General features: G+C 46.2%; 1 protein-coding gene across 1 annotated transcript in view; it reads right to left on the bottom strand.

Annotated features, from left to right (window-relative positions):
• Positions 1 to 18,633, bottom strand: part of slc25a16 (solute carrier family 25 member 16) — a 171,688-nt gene that overhangs the window by 47,928 nt on the left and 105,127 nt on the right. Inside the window, exons 2-3 of the mRNA XM_041209003.1 lie at positions 12,573 to 12,710; positions 7,875 to 7,967 (exon numbers count right to left, since the gene is read on the bottom strand). Coding sequence (XP_041064937.1) covers positions 7,875 to 7,967; positions 12,573 to 12,669 — 190 coding nt within the window. The 5' untranslated portion in view covers positions 12,670 to 12,710. The remainder of the gene's footprint in view (positions 1 to 7,874; positions 7,968 to 12,572; positions 12,711 to 18,633) is intronic.

The following is an 18,633-nucleotide window of genomic DNA, read 5'->3' as shown; positions in this document are numbered from 1 at the left end:
TGACCTCATTATAGCCCTGGTCCAAACATGGACAAAAGAGCTAAATTCCAGAGGTGAGGTGACATCAATGCAGCCTTTGACTGAGTGCAACACCAAGGAACCCTAGCAAAACTGAAGTCAGTGGGATCAAGGAGAAAACTCTCCACTAGTTGGAGTCATGCCTAGCACAAAGGAAGATGGTTGTGGTTGTTGGAGGTCAATCATCTCAGTCCCAGGATATCACTGCTGGAGTTCTTCAGGGTAGTGTTCTAAGCCCAGCCATCTTCAGTTGCTTCATCAATGACCTTCCTTCCATTAGGGCAGAAGGGGGATAGTCACTGACGATTATACAATGTTCAGCACCATTCACGACTCCTCAGATTCTGAAGCATTCCATGTCCAAATGCAGCAAGACCTGGACAACATTTAGGCTTGGCAAGTAACATGTGCCAGGTAATGAACATCTCCAACAAGAGAATCTAACCAAATCCCCATGACATTCAATGGCATTACCATCACTGGGTTCCCCACCATCAACATCCTGGTGACCAGAAACTGAACTGGACCAACCCCATAAATACTGTGGCTACAAGAGCAGATCATAGGCAGTGAAATTCTGCAGCGAGTAACTCACCTTCTGACTCCCCAAAACCTGTCCCCCTTCTACAAGGCACAAGTCAGGGATGTGATGGAATACTCTCCACTTGCCTGGATAAGTGCAGCAGTCAAGAAGCTTGACACCATTCAGGAGAAAGCCTGCTTGATTAGCACTCCAACCGCCACCTCAAACATCCACTCTCTCTACCATGAACACACAGTGGCAGCAGTTGTACAATCTCCAAATGCACTGCTGCAACTCACCAAGACTCATTTGACAGCACCTTCCAAACTCACCATCTAGAAGGACAAGGGCAGCAGATACAAGGGAACATCACCACCTGGAAGTTCCCCCTCCAGGCCATTCACCATCCTGACTTGGAACAATATCACCATTACTTCACTGACATTGGGTCAAAATCCTGCAACTCCCTCCCTAACAGCACCTACACTACATGGACTGCAGCGGTTCAAGGGGCGCCTCAACGCCACCTTCTCAAGGGCAGTTAGATGGGCAACAAATGCTGGCCTAGCCAGTGATGCCTATATCCCACGAGCAAATACATTTTTAAAAATTCAGTGACTGACATGCCTATATACACAGGGCTACATTTAGTAACAGACATTCCTCATCTTTCCTAAGTGCTCTACACTTATACTGGAGTCCATTCAATGACTTTCTCACACCCACCCCACACCCCAACCTTCACATTCCCACCACAACTCAGCCTGGCAGCAAATGTGTGTGTCTATGTCCAAAGTGTATTTCAATAATTTGTACACACTGGTCTTTACAGTGCAATTATTCCACCCTCCAGCAGATACTCTCTCCTTTATCAGTATCAATTACCTTCCTTCCTTCTAAACCATTCAACCCCTCCAAAAAATATTGTGAACAACATATTTCCCACTCCTGCCCAGTTTATAGCCCAGGTTCTTTCAGTACTTTCAAATCTCTATCCTCCTTTCACACAGCAGAAATGATCTTCCAATACTTAATAGAGCAGCTCCCAAAGCTGCCAGCCAAAGGCCAAAGCCATCATTGAATTGTCCCCACAACATCCCACTGCTTGTGACAGGGTGGGAAATCAGTTCTTCGTAGCCCCAAAAAATTGAAGTTCAAAATGTATTTGGGTATTTTTTGAGTGGCTTTTGATGGTCCCTTGTTAGACAGCTTAATGCTACATAGAAAGAAGTGAAACAGGCACCTAAATATTGCAGTCAGGGTCATACAACCAGGACAGGAGTCTGATTTGCATTTTAAAAAGCCTTCCACCAGAACCATGCAGACATGTAGCTTGTTCATTTGCAGGGCCTCCTGAAAATTCGATCAGGTGGGCCTTAGGCATCAATGAGTCAACTACAATGCTCCCTCTCATTCTCCCACTCCTCCAACCACCACGCCACCCCTGCCCCGTATCCACTGCCTAGAAGTATATCTAGCACAAAGGACAATGGCTGTCAAGGTCAATCATCTCAGCCCCAGGAGTTCCTCAGCACAGTGTCTTCGGCTCAACCATCTTCAGCTGCTTCATCAATGACCTTCCCTGCATCATAAAGTCAGATGATGAGCTGCTTGGTGATGATTGCTAATGTTTAGTCCTGTTTAGGTGCTGAAGCTGTCTGTACCCACATGCAGCAAAACCCGGACAACCTTCAGGCTTGGGCTCATAATCCGCAATAAAGAACAAGTGCCAGGCAATGACCATCTCCAACAAGAGATATGTTAATAACCTCCCTTTGACATCCAATGCCATTACCATCATCTAGTTGCCTACTACCACCATCCTGGGGGTGGGGGAGGGGGGTGGGGGTGGGGGGGGGGGGTGCTGTGTGTGTCACCATTGAACTGAAGCTGAACCAGACTAGCCACATGAATAAAGTTACAAAGCAGATCAGAGTCTGAGACTCCCCTCTGACACTCAAATCCACTCTCCCACCAATTATGGCACAAGTCAGAAGTTGGATGGAACACCCTCCATTTTCCTGGAAGAGTACAGCTGCAACAACACTCGAGAAGCTTGGCACCATTCAGGTACAAAAAGCTGTTCGCTTGATTAATAGCCCATCCACCACCTTAAACATCCACTCCCTTCATCTCCAGTGCACTGTGGACTATCCACACTCCCACCACCAACTAGAAGGACAATGGCAGGAATTGTGTAGGAGCACTATCACCTCCAAGTTCCCCTCCAACTCATGGAATAGAAGACAAATTGTTGATCTCACTAGGAGATTGGTTAGATACTTGGTTAGAGAGTAAGGGATAAATAGTACATACTCAACAGGAAGTGACGAATGGGTGGAGGTTATTCACTATACTTATGAATGACTTAGGTATCATAACAGAGAGCCATATATTCAAGTTTGCTGATGACACATAGATTGGTGGAGTAGCAATAGCACAGACAGCTGCAGAAAAGTATAAAGAAACACTATTAGATTAAATCAGCAGATAAATAGATTTTAACAGGTATGAAGTATGAAGTCATTAATTTTTAACCAAAAAATATAGATGAGTATTATTTTAATGGTGAACAACTAGGATAAGTTGAGATCCAAAGAAATTTAGAGGTCCATGTGCACAGATCACTAAAATTTAACTGATCAAATACAAAAATACAAAAAGTCTCCTAGAATGTCTTAATAACCAATGGACTGGAATATTAAGGGAGCAAGTTTTGCTACAGCTATACAAAGCCCTGGTTAGACTATATCTGGAGTACAGTTCTGGGTACCGTAACTTAGAGAGGATATATTGACCTTGGAGTGAATGTCCCCAACCTTCAAGGGGTAAAGTATCAGGAGAGATTACTAAAGCAAGCTTGTATAGATGGAATTGGGGCACACATTTCCATGATCTTGTTGAATGGCAGAACTGCCTACTCCTGTAAATGTAATCCAGAGTCACACAGCATCCCAATCTGAACCACCCCTCTAACTGTCAACACTTGGTCTAGACTGCATTAGGTACTGCTCACCCCTCACCTTCACTGATGATAAAGAGGGTAACTTAATCAGGATGTTCCTGCTCTAGCCTGCCTCCCTCACTTCCATTTAAGGTTAGAGAGAGAAGGAAATTTACTCAAGGTATTCCTGCTCTACTCTGCCCCTCCTAGTTTTGTCTGCTCTTCATAGAATCACACAGTATAGTGAAATTGTTTGGCACCCAGTGCCTGTTCCAGCTCTTCAAAAGAGCCACCAATTAGTCCCACATCCTTGTGATGCTTCTACTGCACTGCCAGTTTTCCATTTTAAGTATTTGTCCAATTCCCAATCACAGATTTAAAGTAATTGGTAAAAGAAGCAAAAGCGACATAGAACCATAGAACACTACAGCACAGAAAACAGGCCATTCGGCCCTTCTAGTCTGTGCCGAAATATTATTCCGCTAGTCCTATTGACCTGCACCCAGTCCATAACCCTCCAGACCTCTCCCATCCATGTATCTATCCAATTTATTCTTAAAACTTAAGAGTGAGCCCACATTTACCACACTCTCACCACTCTGAGTGAAGTTCCCCCTAATGTTCCCCAAAACCTTTCCCCTTTCACCCTAAAGCCATGTCCTCTCATGTTTATCTCTCCTAATCTAAGTGGAAAGAGCCTACTCGCATTTACTCTGTCTATACCCCTCATAATTTTGTAAACTTCTATCAAATCTCCCCTCATTCTTCTACGTTCCAAGGAATAAAGTCTTAACCTGTTTAATCTTTCCCTGTAACTCAATTCCTTAAGACCTGGCAACATCCTAGTAAATCTTCTCTGCACTCTCTCAATCTTACTGATATCCTTCCTGTAGTTAGGCAACTAGAACTGCACACAATACTCCAAAGTTGGCCTCATCAATGTATTATACAACCTCACCATAACATCCCAACTCCTATACTCAATACTTTGATTTATGAAGGCCAGTATGCCAAAAGCTTTCTTTACAACCCTGTTTACCTGTGACATCACTTTCAGGGAACTATGTATCTGAACTCCCAGATCCCTTTGTTCCTCCGCACTCCTCAGTGCCCTACCATTTACTGTGTATGTCCTATCTTGGTTTGTCCTTCCAAAATGCAACAACTCTCACTTTTCTGCATTAAATTCCATCTGCCATTTTCTAACCCATTTTTCCAGTTGGTCCAGATCCCTCTGCAAGCTTTGAAAGCCTTCCTCGCTGTCCACAACGCCTCCAATCTTAGTGTCATCAGCAAACTTGCTGATCCAATTTACCACATTATCATCCAAATCATTGATATAGACAACAAACAACAATGGTCCCAGTACAGATCCCTGAGGCACACCAATAGTCACAGACCTCCAGTCTGAGAAGCAATCATCCACTACCACTCTCTGTCTTCTCCCACACAGCCAATTTCGAATCCAGTTTACAACCTCTCCATGGATACCAAGTGTCTGAACCTCCTGAACTAACCTCCCATGTGGGACCTTGTCAAAGGCCTTACTAAAGTCCATGTAGACAACATCCACAGCCTTTCCTTCATCTACTTTCTTGGTAACTTACTCGAAAAAATCTACAAGGTACGTTAAATACGACCTACCACCCACAAAGCCATGCTGACTATCCTTAATCAGCCCTTGGCTGTCCAAATAATTGTATATCTGATCTCTCAGAATACCTTCCAATAATTTACCTACTGAGGTCAGGCTCACTGGCCTGTAATTACCTGGTTTACTTTTGGAGCCTTTTTTTAAACAACGGAACATGAGCTACCCTCCAATCCTCTGGCACCTCACCCATGGCTAAGGACATTTTAAATATTTCTGCCAGGGCCCCTGCAATTTCTACACTAGTCTCCCTCAAGGTCCGAGGGAATATCATGTAAGGCCCGGGGGATTTATCTACCTTTATTTGCTATAAGGCAGCAAGCACCTCCTCCTCTTTAATCTCTATATGTTCCATGACACTACTGCTTGTTTCCCTTCCTTCCTTATACACTATGCCAGTTTCCTGAGTAAATACTGATGCAAAAAAACTGTTTAAGATCTCCCCCATCTCGTGAGGCTTCACACATATACGACCACTCTGATCTTCAAGGGGACCAATTGTGTCCCTTACTATCCATTTATTCTTAATATACTTGTAGAAACCCTTCAGGTTTACCTTCACATTATCTGCCAAAGCAATCTCATGTCTTCTTTTTGCCTTCCTGATTTCCTTAAGTATTTTCTTACATTTTCTATACTCAACAAGTACCTCATTTGCTCCTTGTTGCCTATACCTGCTATACACCTCTCTCTTCTTCTTAACCAGATCACCAATATCCCTTGAAAACCAAGGTTCCCTATGCCTATTAACTTTGCCTTTAATCCTTACAGGAACATGCAAACTCTGCATTCTCAAAATTTCGCAAACTTCTTCATGCAATGACTGGTTACGGTCCGCCTGAGTGTGGTGCAGGCAGGTTCAATTGAAGCATTCAAGAGGGAATTAGACTGTACTCTGAAAAGGAGGAATGTGCAGGGTTACGGGGAGAAGTTGGGAAAAGGCACTAAGCCAATTGTTCATTTGGAGAGCCAATGCATACATAATGGGTCAAATGGCCACCTCCTGCACTGTAACAATTCTGTCATTCCCTTTTGAACATCGCTATTGAATCTGCTTCCACCACACTTTCAGGCAGTGCATTACAGACCATAATATGCCACTAACAGACTAAGGAAAAAAAAATTAATCTTCGTCTGGCTTTTTTGCCACATAACATAAATATGTTATCTGGTTATTGACTCTTCTGTCATGGATCTGCCCAATTCCTCAATCTTTCTATGTCCTCCTCAAGTCTGTTATTAACTTCCTCATTACCACATTTCTGAGTTATGTCTCAACTGCAAACTTTGAAATCTCCATTTCCCTTTTCAGTGTTGCTATTGAATTGCTTCAAACACTGAGGTATCGCATTCCAGATCATAACTCGCTGCGCAAAAGAATTCTTCCTCTTAACCTTGCTCTATCTTCCCACTTTCAGCAGCATCAACATCTAACCTTCATCAGCTTTCACCCCAGGATAACTGAGAATGTGGTTTCAACCACCCGTATATTTCAGTATACCTCGCTGCTTGTGGGATCAGCACATGATGGTTAAGAGATTTCAGTTCTGCTGATGCTTTGTAAAAAGATGAGATGTCGATGAAGTGGAAAAGTTATTCATCCAAGTCTTCAGGATTTGGGTCATTAGGTCATAAAGTGTTTGGGTGGATCTGTATCAACAGTAATGAATCATTGGGATCAACTGATGAACATCAGTGTATCTTCTTGGTTCCATGTTATCTGAAGTCTGCCTTACGTTTCTTTTAATATGTTGTAGTTTAATGTTTAATGTTAGTATGCATAGAATGTACAGAAAAAGATAGAATTAGTATAAGTATTTTGAGCAAGTCACTGCTTGCGGTAGCCAGGCTTGAACCGAGCTTTGTGCCAGAGTTCTTATATTGAGTTGTGAACTCAATAATCAATAATAATATAAATGGAATTACGTTATATGATTTGACTGAGTATTCATGTTAATTGTGTTACATGATCTTGTTAAAGACAAAGATCAGATTCTGCAGTTACTACAACTGATGTCCGTTTTTAAGTAACGAAAGAAAATACAAGAAAGCAGTCCAGTAGTCTCCACTCAACTCTTCTACTATTTCCTTCTAGCACCTTCCTGATTCCAGCGTGGCAATCCTCCTTTACCACTGTTCCAATTATTCTCGTCCTCTAACTCCACTTTACCAGGAGTCTATCACCAAATTAGTTCACATTAACAGGAGCAAACTGGCTCCTGAGCAGAGGATCAGAAAACTGTTTAGAAGGGACCATTTTTTCAGAAATTGAGACAACATAAATTCACCAAAAAATGTCAGCACGAATTGGCATGACTGGTTCAGTCAATTTACATTGTCCCTGCCATGGTGAGTCATACATTTAAATCTGACCTGCTGCTTTAAGTACTTGACCATGTTTGCCACTGATTATGTCTGTGTACCAAAGCACCATATCAACATGGAAATGTGTGGACAGTTCAAGGAGCGGTTAGGAACTGCTCCTCCTCTGGTCGGTCCTTTCCTGATGGAAAATCACCCAGCTGTCTAGTATTTCCCCATTCAAGACGGAGGTCATGTGTTATCCCTCTGGATCAACAAGTAAAAGATTGCTGCAGAAAGCACTCATTTAAACTCTATCTTGCACCTCAAATACGACATTTTGCATCAGTTGGTGCCAGACTGACATTTTCCCCAGTGTGCTCCTTTATTCAAGCTAAAAAAATACAACCAACTGACAGATTTCTGTTAATAATTACCAAGGTGTTTATAATGCCGATTGTGAGCCTGCAGTAAAATTTTCACTCTGTCCAAGGGCGCGATTGTCGACTTTGCACAACATCCTGCAACACCTGTACGAAATATAATCTTATATTAACCTTCAGCAGTAACAAAATATTAATTTCCAAAATCATTTACATCTAATAATCTGCACCATATATGTAAGTTTAATGTCAGCTGTGATTCAGTAGAGCACAATTGCCCATGTCAGAACATAAGAAATAGGAACTGGGATTTTTGTTTTATTCATATAAGGGATGTGGGCGTTGCTGGCGAGGCTCACATTTATTGCCCATCCCTAATTGCCCTTGAGAAGGTGATTTCAGAGGGCATTTAAGAGTCTATTGCTCTGGGTCTGGAGTCACATGTAGGCCAGACCAGGTAAAGACAGCAGGTTAAAAGTAAAATATTGTGGATGCTGGAAATCTGAAATAAGAACAGAAAATGTTGGAAAAACTCAGCAGGTCTGACATCATCTATGGAGAGAGAAACAGAGTTAACATTGAGTCCATCTGACCCTTCTTCAGAGCTAAAGCGAAGTAGAAATGTGATGAAATTTATACTATTTTAAGGGGGGGTGGAGCAGTTGAAGCTGGGTAGAAGGTTAGAGTACAGGTGGGGACTAAGGAGATATTGACAAAGTATGTCATGAACACAAGAGAAAGGGAGTGTTAATGGTAGTGGTAGAAAAAGGAATAAAAAAAATTTAAAAAGGGATAAAACAATGAACAAGTAAATAAAAATAAAAATAAGTAAATAAAATATAAAAATAAATTTTAAAAAAGGAGTGAAGATAGAGGAGAGAGTTCATGGCCTGAAATTATTGAACTCAATGTTAAGTCCAGAAGACTGGCAAGTGCCTAATCAGAAAATGAGGTGCTGTTCCTCCAGTTTGCGTTGGGCTTCATTGGAACATTGCAGCAGGCCAAGGACGGACATGTGGACATGAGAGCAGGATGGTGTGTTGAAATGGCCCATTAGCAAACTTGGTGGGTTTTTATGACAATCGACAATGGTTTCTTGGTCATCTTTAGACTTTTAATTCCAGGTTTTTATTGGATTCAAATTCCACTATCTGCCGGGGTAGGATTCAAACCCGGGTCCCCAGAGCACTAGCCTGGGTCTCGATTACTAGTCCAGTGGCAATAACACTTCCACCAGTTCCATTTCAATTCAGCACTCCGAGCCTGCTCTACCTTTCACAAGATTGTGATCTCCCACCTCAACTCCAGTATTCCTGTATTATCCCCATATTCCTCAATCCCCTTAGTAGCCAAAGATCAATCCATCTCTGTCTTGAATATATTCAAAGACTGAGCATCCACAGCTTTCTGGGTGGAGAATTCTAAAGATCCACAATCCTTTGAGCGAATAAATTTCTCCTCATCTCAGACCCAGTGTTCTAGCCTCCCCAGCCTGGAGAAACATTCCGCCCAGCATCTACCCTATCAAGCCCCTTAAGAATACTATATAATGAAACCTAACTTTTCTGCTAAGGTGATTAAAGAAGTCTTAATGCCAGAGGATTAGAATCTGGAAGACAAAAAGCAAATTGTGTTAAAATTGTATCGGCAGTTTGCCCAACCTTCTTCATGAAGATTAAAAATTTTGCCAGAAATTGTTTCCCTTGATGGAGAATTCTAGAACCAGGGGACATAGATTCAAGATAAGTGGCAGAAGGTGTAGGGGGTCATCATGAAGAACTTTTTTTACGCAGAGGGTAGTGGGTGTCTGGAATTCGCTACCTAAATTGGTGGTAGAGGCAGAAACTCTAAACTCTTTTAAAAAGTACTTGGATCTGCACCTAAAGTGCTTACAGCAGGGTGCAGGAAGGTGGGATTAGAAAGGGCACCTGGGTGTCCTCGGGCTGGCATGGGCAAGATGGGCCGAATGGCCTCCTTCTGTGCTGTAACTTTTCCAAATGTTTCAATCAGATCTTGCTCAATCTTTTAAATTCTCTGGAATATAAGCCATGACTACTCATCTCTCCTCAGAGGAATCAGTCTAGTGAACATTCATTGCACACTCTCTAAGGCAAGTATGTTCTCCTTAATAAGGAGACCAAAACTGTATGCAGTAGTCCAGCTCTATACAATTGTAGGAAGGCTTCTTCCCTCTTGTACTCCATTGCCTTTGTAATAAAGGCAAACATACAATTTGCTTTCCCAATTATTTGCTGCACCTACATGTTAATTTTGTGATTTGTATACAATGACATCCATGTCTCTCTGAATACCAACATTTCCCTGTTCCTCACCATTCAGAAAGTATTTGTTTTTCTATTTTCCTTCCAAAGTGGATAACTTCACACATTCCACATTATATTGCCATGTTCTTGCCCCCTCATTTAACCTAACTCTATTCATTTACAACCTGTGTCCTTCTCACAACTTACTTTCCCACCTAACTTTATATTGAGAAAACTTGGATACAGGACACTTGATCTTCAGATTCATTGGTATAGATTGTAAATAGTCAAGTCCCAAGTACTGATGACAATTCCCTACTGGTTACAGCCTGCCAACCTGAAAATTGCCTGTCTATTCCTACTCTGTGTTCTCTTCTGTTAACTAAACCTCGATTCATGTTAATACATTACTCCCAATCCCACAAGCCCTTACTTTATTTAAACCTTACCAAATGGTGTGGCACCTTATCGAGTGCTTTCTGGAAATCCCTCCATGGCCTTGCCCCTCCCTAGCTCTTCAATCTCCTCCAGCCCTAAAACCCTCCAAGAGAGCTGTGCTCCTCTAATTCATTTGCCACAACCCTAAGCTCTGGAATTCCCTTCCTAAGCCTTTTGTGTTTCTATCTTGCTTTCCTCTCTTATGATACTCCTTAAAATCTACCTTTTCGATCAAGCTTTTGGTCATCGGACCTAATACCTCCTTGTGGTTCAGTGTCATACTTTGTTTTATAATCCTCCTGCGAAGCGCCTTGGGGTGTTTCATTACATTAAAGTCACTATGTTAATATGTTGTTAGTGTTAATTTTCTGGCTGCGACTGGATAGTTAGGATTGGAACCAGGCGGCAGCAGTAACAGAGGTGGTGCTGAAGAGGATGGTGTGGCCAACCATGTCAAAGCAGTTGAGAAAGTATAGTGTACCACAGTCACAGAGGAGGTCATTTGTGACATTCAGCAGAGCCATTTCAGCACCATGACAGGGGCTGAAACTTGACTGAGGAGTTTCAAACTTAGAATTGCAGGAAAGGTAGGCACAGATTTGGAAGAAAGGGAGGAAAGGGTGGAGCAGTAGTTTGTAAGGATAGAGTGATCAAATGTCAGTTTTGGGGGGGAAGTGGGATGATGACAGCAGATTTGAAAGGGAGGAAGTCAATACCAGAGGAGAAGCGGGCCGTTTACAAAGTCAGTTAACATGAGGGGCAGGAGGGGAATTTGGGTGGTCAAGCAGTTTGCTTATATAAGAGTCAAAAGAGCAGGAAGTGGGTTGCAAGGTCAAGATAAGCTCAGAAAGGGTGTGAGGGGAGATAAGAGAAACTACAGAAAGATGCAAGTTCAGGGCTAGGTTGAGGAGAACCTATGCCTGCTAGTCTGGGAGGAGGGAGGGATAAGATAGAACCATAGAAAGGTTACAGTTCAGAAAGAGGTCATTCAACCCATCATGTCTACACTGGTCAAAAAGAGAAAAAAGAAACTAGCCGCTCACTTTAATCCCACTTTCCAGCACCTGATCCATAGCCTTTCAAATTACAGAACTTCAGATGCAGATCCAGGTACCCTTTAAATGAGTTGAGCGTTTCAACCTCAACCACCAATTTAGACAGTGAATTCCAGACACCCACCTGGGTGAAAAAGTTTTTCCTCATGCCCCCTCTTATCCTTCCACCAATCACCTTAAATCTATGCCCCTGCTAAGTGACCTCTCAGCTAGGTGAAACTAGTCTTTCCTGTCTACCCTATCTAGGCCCCTCATAATTTTGCACACCTCAATCAGGTCACCCTTTAGCCTCCTCTGTTCTAAGGAAAACAACCCTAGCCTACGCAATCTATCCTCATAGCTGCAATTTTCAAGCTCTGGCAACATTCTTGTAAACCTCCTCTGCACTCTCTCCACAGCAATTATGTCCTAAGTTAATAGTTGAACAGATGGTCTTAATCTTAGTGACAAAGAATTCCATGAGTTCCTCACACTTGCTTTTGGAAGTGAAGTGGCAAGAAGCAGGGAGAATGTTAAAGAATACAGTTTGTAGTAGAGAAGAGAAGCTGAGTCAGAACGTTATGGTTCAAAGCACAAAATTCCAGGCTGATACTCCATTGCAGCAGTATGAGGGAGTGCTGCACTGTCAGAGGTGCTGGCTTTCAGATGACATGTTAAACTGAGGTCCATCTGCTCTCTCAGGTGGACATAAAAAATCCCATGACTCTATTTCAAAGAAAAGCAGGGCAGGCACCCATGGTCTCCAGTCCAACATTTATTCTTCAATCCACATCACAAAAACAGATTATCTGGTCATGATAATATTGCTGTTTGTGGGAGATGCTTTGCATGAATTGGTTACCATGTTGTCTACATTACAAGTGACTACACTTCAAAAAAATGTAACTCATTAGCTGTAAAACCTTTGGGGAAATTGTGAAAGGTGCTATATAAATGCAAGTATTCCTTTTTATAATGGCGTATTATTCTGAATCAATTATTCAGAGTACAGTTACCTCCTGCCACCAAAGATCGCAGCCAAAAGAAGTCTCTGCGAGTTGGGGAACCCACACCAGATTTGGCACTGCCAGGAATGGATGCTTCTGTTGTCATGACTACTGGGGCTTTTAAAGATGGTTGATCCTCATGCAAAACTGCAAAAGAAATTAGCCAAGGTTAATTGAGCACTGGATACCATACAAAGTCTCACCGTTATTGCTTTATACTTATTTTCAAATATAACCTCTTTCGATCTCGATAGGTTTGGTGGGATATTAAAACAGACAAGAGAGTGGGATCAGATGAGGTGGGATATAATTAACAGTTGAGGTGAATGAGCAGGAAAGTGGAATTAGTCTGGGTTGGATAGTAAAGGGCGTGGAAAGTGAGGAGAGTAGGATTCAAGTAGGTGAGATAATAAAAGGTTATGGGGAACAAGGAGAGTGGGATTGGATTGGGTGCATTCATAAAGGATACAGGTAGAGAGCAGAAGAATAGAATTAGTGAGATACTAAAGCATGAGGGATGAGAAGAATGGGTTTGGACAAGGTAGATTTGAAAAGGGATGGAGAATGAGGAGTGGAATTAGACTAAAAGGTTCGAGCTAGAATGTATGATTAGACCACCTTGGTACTTAAATGATGTTGAGTGAGGACAGCTGGATTCATTTGTTTACTCTATTAGAGTATTGAGAGAGAGTGGAATTTGATTGAGTGGGATATTAAAGTGTATGAGGAATGAACAGCACAGTAGAATTAGAGTGGGTGGGATACCAAATGGAAGTAGAAGAGTGGGTGGAATATTAAAGATCATGAAGAGGGAGAACGGATTAAACAAACTGGATGTTAAAGGGTATGAGGTTTGAATAGGACAGTGAGATGTGATTTGTTAGAATGTCACATTGAATTTACAGCACAGAAATGGGCTATTCAGCCCAAACGATCTATGCTGTTTTCCTTTATGCTATGCTATTGTTTCTGCTTCAAAGGAGCTTCCTCTGACTTACGTCATCTAATCCTATCAGTAAATCCTTCTATTCCTCTCTCCCTCAACCATTTGGCTAGCTTCCCCTTAAATGCATCTATACTATTTGTCTTAGTCACTCCTTAGGACCACAAGTTCCATATTCTCATCTCTCTCTGATTAGAGTTTCTCCTGAATTCCTTATTGGACTTAATTGTGATGATCTTACATTTATGACCCCTTCAGAAGAGGAAACATTTTCTTGACACATACTCTATCAGACCATTTTATATTAAAAACGTCTATCAGGTTCCCTTTCACTTCTCTCTTCTAAGGGAAGAAGGGTTCCAGCCTGTTCAGTCTTTGCTGCTAGGTGTCACCTCTTAATTCTTCTGTTTTCTTTGCCCCTTCTCCAGCCTCTCGACATCCTTTTTTTGTAATTATTTTTATTCATTCAGGGAATATGAGCATCACTAACAAGAGCAACATCTATTGTCCTCGAAAAGGTGAGGTTTCTTGAACTGTGGTGAGCTGTCTTCTTGAACCGCTGCAGTCCGTGTGCTGTTAGGGAGAGTTCTAGGATTTTGACCCAGTGACAGTGAAGGAACGGTGATGTAGTTCCACGTCAGTATGATGTGATTTGGAGGGAAACTTGCAGGCGGTGGTGTTTCCATGCATCGGCCGCCATTGTCCTTCGCGGTAGTAGAGGTCCTGGATTTGGAAGTTGTCGTCGAAGGAGCCTTGGTCAATTGCTGCAGTGCCTCTTGTAGATGGTACACACTGCTGCCACTGTGTGTCAGGGGAATGAATGTCTAAGGTGGTGGATGGGGTGCCAATCAAGTGGGCTGTTTTGTCTTGGATGGTGTCAAGCTTCTTGAGTGTTGTTGAAGCTGAATCATCCAAGCAAGTGGAAAATATTCCATCACACTCCTGACTTGTGCCTTGTAGATGGCTGGCAGGCTTCGGGAATCAGGAGCTGAGTTACACATTGCAGAATTCCCAGCCTCTGGCTTGCTTGTGTAGCCACAATATCTTACAGGTGATCCAACTCAGTTTCTGGTCAATGTAGCCCCCACAACGTTGATACTGGGGGTTCAGCGATGGTAATGTCATTGAATATCAAAGGGTGATTGTTAGATTCTTTCTTATTGAAGATAATCACTGCCTGGCACTCAAGTGGCACATTTAGAAAGAAAGATTTCCATTTATATAGTACTTTACACAACCACTGGACATCTCAAAGCACATTACAGCCAATGAAGTCTTTTTGAAGTGTAGTCACTGTTGTAATATAAGAAACGCTGCATCCAATTTGAACACAGCAAGTTCCCACAAACAGCAACATGATAATAACCAAATAATCTGTTTGTTGTGATGTTGGTTGAGGGGTATATTTTGGCCAGAACACAAGGGATAACTCCCCTACTTTTCTTCAAAATATTGCCATGGGATCATTTACATCCACCCAAGCAGACTGATGAGGCCTCAATTTAACATTTTATCTGAAGAATTGCACCTCTGACAATGCAACACTCCCTCAGTACTGCACTAAAGTGCCAGCTTTAATTCTTGTGCTCAAATACTGGAGTCAGACTTGAACCCAGAACCTTGCAACTCCAAGACAAGAATGCTACCAACTGAGCCAGAGCTGACACTATGATATTTGCCACTTATCAGCCCAATCTTGAACGATTGAGGTCTTGCTGCATGAGGCACAGCCAACTTCAGTATGAGGAGTGGAAAATGGTACGGAACACTATTCTATTAACCAAAACTGTGCACAGTACTCCAGATGTAGCCCAAACTATATCAAATTAACATAAGTTTTGTTTTTTTGAATTCTAGTCCTCTAGAAAAGAACTGCGTCCCTCACCCCATCGCTTTCTCTCTCCATCTCCATCTCTCCCCATCTCCCGCTCCCCTCAATTCACCCCCCTCCCGCCCTTGCCTCTCTCTTCCTCTTCCCCTTCCTCCCCAGAACCACCTTCTCCCACTTTCTCCCCCCACCCCGGTCTCTCCGCCTCTATCTCTCTCGCCCCACTACCCCCCACCCCACGCTTACCCCCTCTCGGCTTCCCCTCCCACTTTCCTCTCTCTCCTCCCCCTCCCCCCACCCTCTCTCCCTACCCACTTTCACCTCTCGCCCTGCCCCCAATTTCCCCCACACCATCTCTCGCTCCCCCAACAGCCTTCCCTCCCAACGTCTCCCTCTCAGCCCCCCCACCGAGTCTCTCAACCCCCACCGTCTCTCTCTCTCGACCTCCCTCACCGTCTCTCTCTCTCTCTGTCTGTCTCCCCTCCGACACCGTCTCTAACCGCTCCCTCCCTCCCTCGCCACCCCCTCCCTCCCTTTCGCCACCCCCTCCCTCTCTCTCTCGCCACTCCCTCCCTCCCTCTCTCGCACCTGCCTCTCTCTCTCTCTCTCTCTCGCACCTCCCTCCCTCTCTCTCTCTCGCACCTCCCTCTCGCTCTCTCTCGCACCTCCCTCTCTCTCGCACCTCCCTCCCTCTCTCTCTCTCGGACCTCCCTCCCTCCCTCTCTCGCGCCTCCCGCCCTCCCTCGCTCGCGCCTCCCTCCCCCTCTCGCTCGCGCCTCCCTCCCCCTCTCTCTCGCTCGCACCTCCCTCCCTCGCACCTCCCTCCCTCCCTCGCACCTCCCTCCCTCTCTCCCACCTCCCTCCCTCTCTCCCACCTCCCTCCCTCTCTCCCACCTCCCTCCCTCTCTCTCTCTCCACCTCCCTCCCTCTCTCTCTCCCACCTCCCTCCCTCTCGCTCGCACCTCCCTCCCTCTCTCTCGCTCGCACCTCCCTCCCTCTCTCTCGCTCGCACCTCCCTCCCTCCCTCCCTCGCACCTCCCTCCCTCCCTCCCTCGCACCTCCCTCCCTCCCTCCCTCGCACCTCCCTCCCTCCCTCGCTCGCACCTCCCTCCCTCGCTCGCACCTCCCTCCCTCGCTCGCACCTCCCTCCCTCGCTCGCTCGCACCTCCCTCCCTCGCTCGCTCGCACCTCCCTCCCTCGCTCGCTCGCACCTCCCTCCCTCGCTCGCTCGCACCTCCCTCCCTCGCTCGCTCGCACCTCCCTCCCTCGCTCGCTCGCACCTCCCTCCCTCGCTCGCTCGCACCTCCCTCCCTCGCTCGCTCGCACCTCCCTCCCTCTCTCTCTCGCACCTCCCTCCCTCTCTCTCTCGCACCTCCCTCCCTCTCTCTCTCGCACCTCCCTCCCTCTCTCTCTCGCACCTCCCTCTCTCTCTCTCTCGCACCTCCCTCCCTCTCTCTCTCTCTCGCACCTCCCTCTCTCTCTCTCTCGCACCGCCCTCTCTCTCTCTCTCGCACCGCCCTCTCTCTCTCTCTCGCACCTCCCTCTCTCTCTCTCTCGCACCGCCCTCTCTCTCTCTCTCGCACCTCCCTCTCTCTCTCTCGCACCTCCCTCTCTCTCTCTCGCACCTCCCTCTCTCTCTCTCTCGCACCTCCCTCTCTCTCTCTCGCACATCCCTCTCTCTCTCTCTCGCACCTCCCTCTCTCTCTCTCGCACCTCCCTCTCTCTCTCTCTCGCACCTCCCTCCCTCTCTCTCTCGCACCTCCCTCCCTCTCTCTCTCGCACCTCCCTCCCTCTCTCTCTCGCACCTCCCTCCCTCTCTCTCTCGCACCTCCCTCCCTCTCTCTCTCGCACCTCCCTCCCTCTCTCTCTCGCACCTCCCTCCCTCTCTCTCTCGCACCTCCCTCCCTCTCTCTCTCGCACCTCCCTCCCTCTCTCTCTCGCACCTCCCTCCCTCTCTCTCTCGCACCTCCCTCCCTCTCTCTCTCGCACCTCCCTCCCTCTCTCTCTCGCACCTCCCTCCCTCTCTCGCACCTCCCTCCCTCTCTCTCTCGCACCTCCCTCCCTCTCTCTCGCACCTCCCTCCCTCTCTCTCGCACCTCCCTCCCTCTCTCGCACCCACCTCTCTCTCTCTCTCGCACCTCCCTCTCTCTCTCTCGCACCTCCCTCTCGCTCTCTCTCGCACCTCCCTCTCGCTCTCTCTCGCACCTCCCTCTCGCTCTCTCTCGCACCTCCCTCTCTCTCTCTCTCGCACCTCCCACCCTCTCTCTCTCGCAACTCCCTCTCTCTCTCTCTCCCACCTCCCTCTCTCTCTCTCTCGCACATCCCTCTCTCTCTCTCTCGCACCTCCCTCTCTCTCTCTCTCCCACCTCCCTCTCTCTCTCTCTCCCACCTCCCTCTCTCTCTCTCTCTCCCACCTCCCTCTCCCTCTCTGTCTCCCACCTCCCTCTCCCTCTCTGTCTCCCACCTCCCTCTCTGTCTCCCACCTCCCTCTCTGTCTCCCACCTCCCTCTCCCTCTCCCACCTCCCTCTCCCTCTCCCACCTCCCTCTCCCTCTCCCACCTCCCTCTCCCTCTCCCACCTCCCTCTATCTCTCCCACCTCCCTCTCTCTCTCTCTCCCACCTCCCTCTATCTCGCTCTCTCCCACCTCCCTCTATCTCGCTCTCTCCCACCTCCCTCTATCTCGCTCTCTCCCACCTCCCGCTATCTCGCTCTCTCCCACCTCCCTCTCCCTCTCTGTCTCCCACCTCCCTCTCTGTCTCCCACCTCCCTCTCCCTCTCCCACCTCCCTCTCCCTCTCCCACCTCCCTCTCCCTCTCCCACCTCCCTCTCTCTCCCTCTCCCGCTCCCTTTCTCTCTCTCTCTCTCCACCTCCCTCTCTCTCTCCATCCCCACCTCCCTTTCTCTCTCTCTCCACCTCCCTCTCTCTCTCTCTCTCCACCACCCTCTCTGTCTCTCTCTCTCTGCACCTCCCTTTCTCTCTCTCCCACCTCCCTCCCTCTCTCTCTCCCACCTCCCTCCCTCTCTCTCTCCCACCTCCCTCCCTCTCTCTCTCCCACCTCCCTCTCTCTCGCTCTCCCACCTCCCACTCTCTCGCTCTCGCACCTCTCTCTCTCTCTCTCTCTCGCACCTCTCTCTCTCTCTCTCGCACCTCTCTCTCTCTCTCTCGCACCTCTCTCTCTCCCACCTCCCTCTCTCTCTCTCCCACCTCCCTCTCTCTCTCCCACCTCCCTCTCTCTCTCCCACCTCCCTCTCTCTCTCCCACCTCCCTCTCTCTCTCCCACCTCCCTCTCTCTCTTTA

Source organism: Carcharodon carcharias, chromosome 17, assembly GCF_017639515.1.
Source record: "Carcharodon carcharias isolate sCarCar2 chromosome 17, sCarCar2.pri, whole genome shotgun sequence".
In the NCBI taxonomy this organism is placed as follows: Eukaryota; Metazoa; Chordata; class Chondrichthyes; order Lamniformes; family Lamnidae; genus Carcharodon; species Carcharodon carcharias.
The sequence above is the reverse complement of the archived record's forward strand: the minus strand, read 5'-3'. Positions and strand labels throughout refer to the sequence as shown.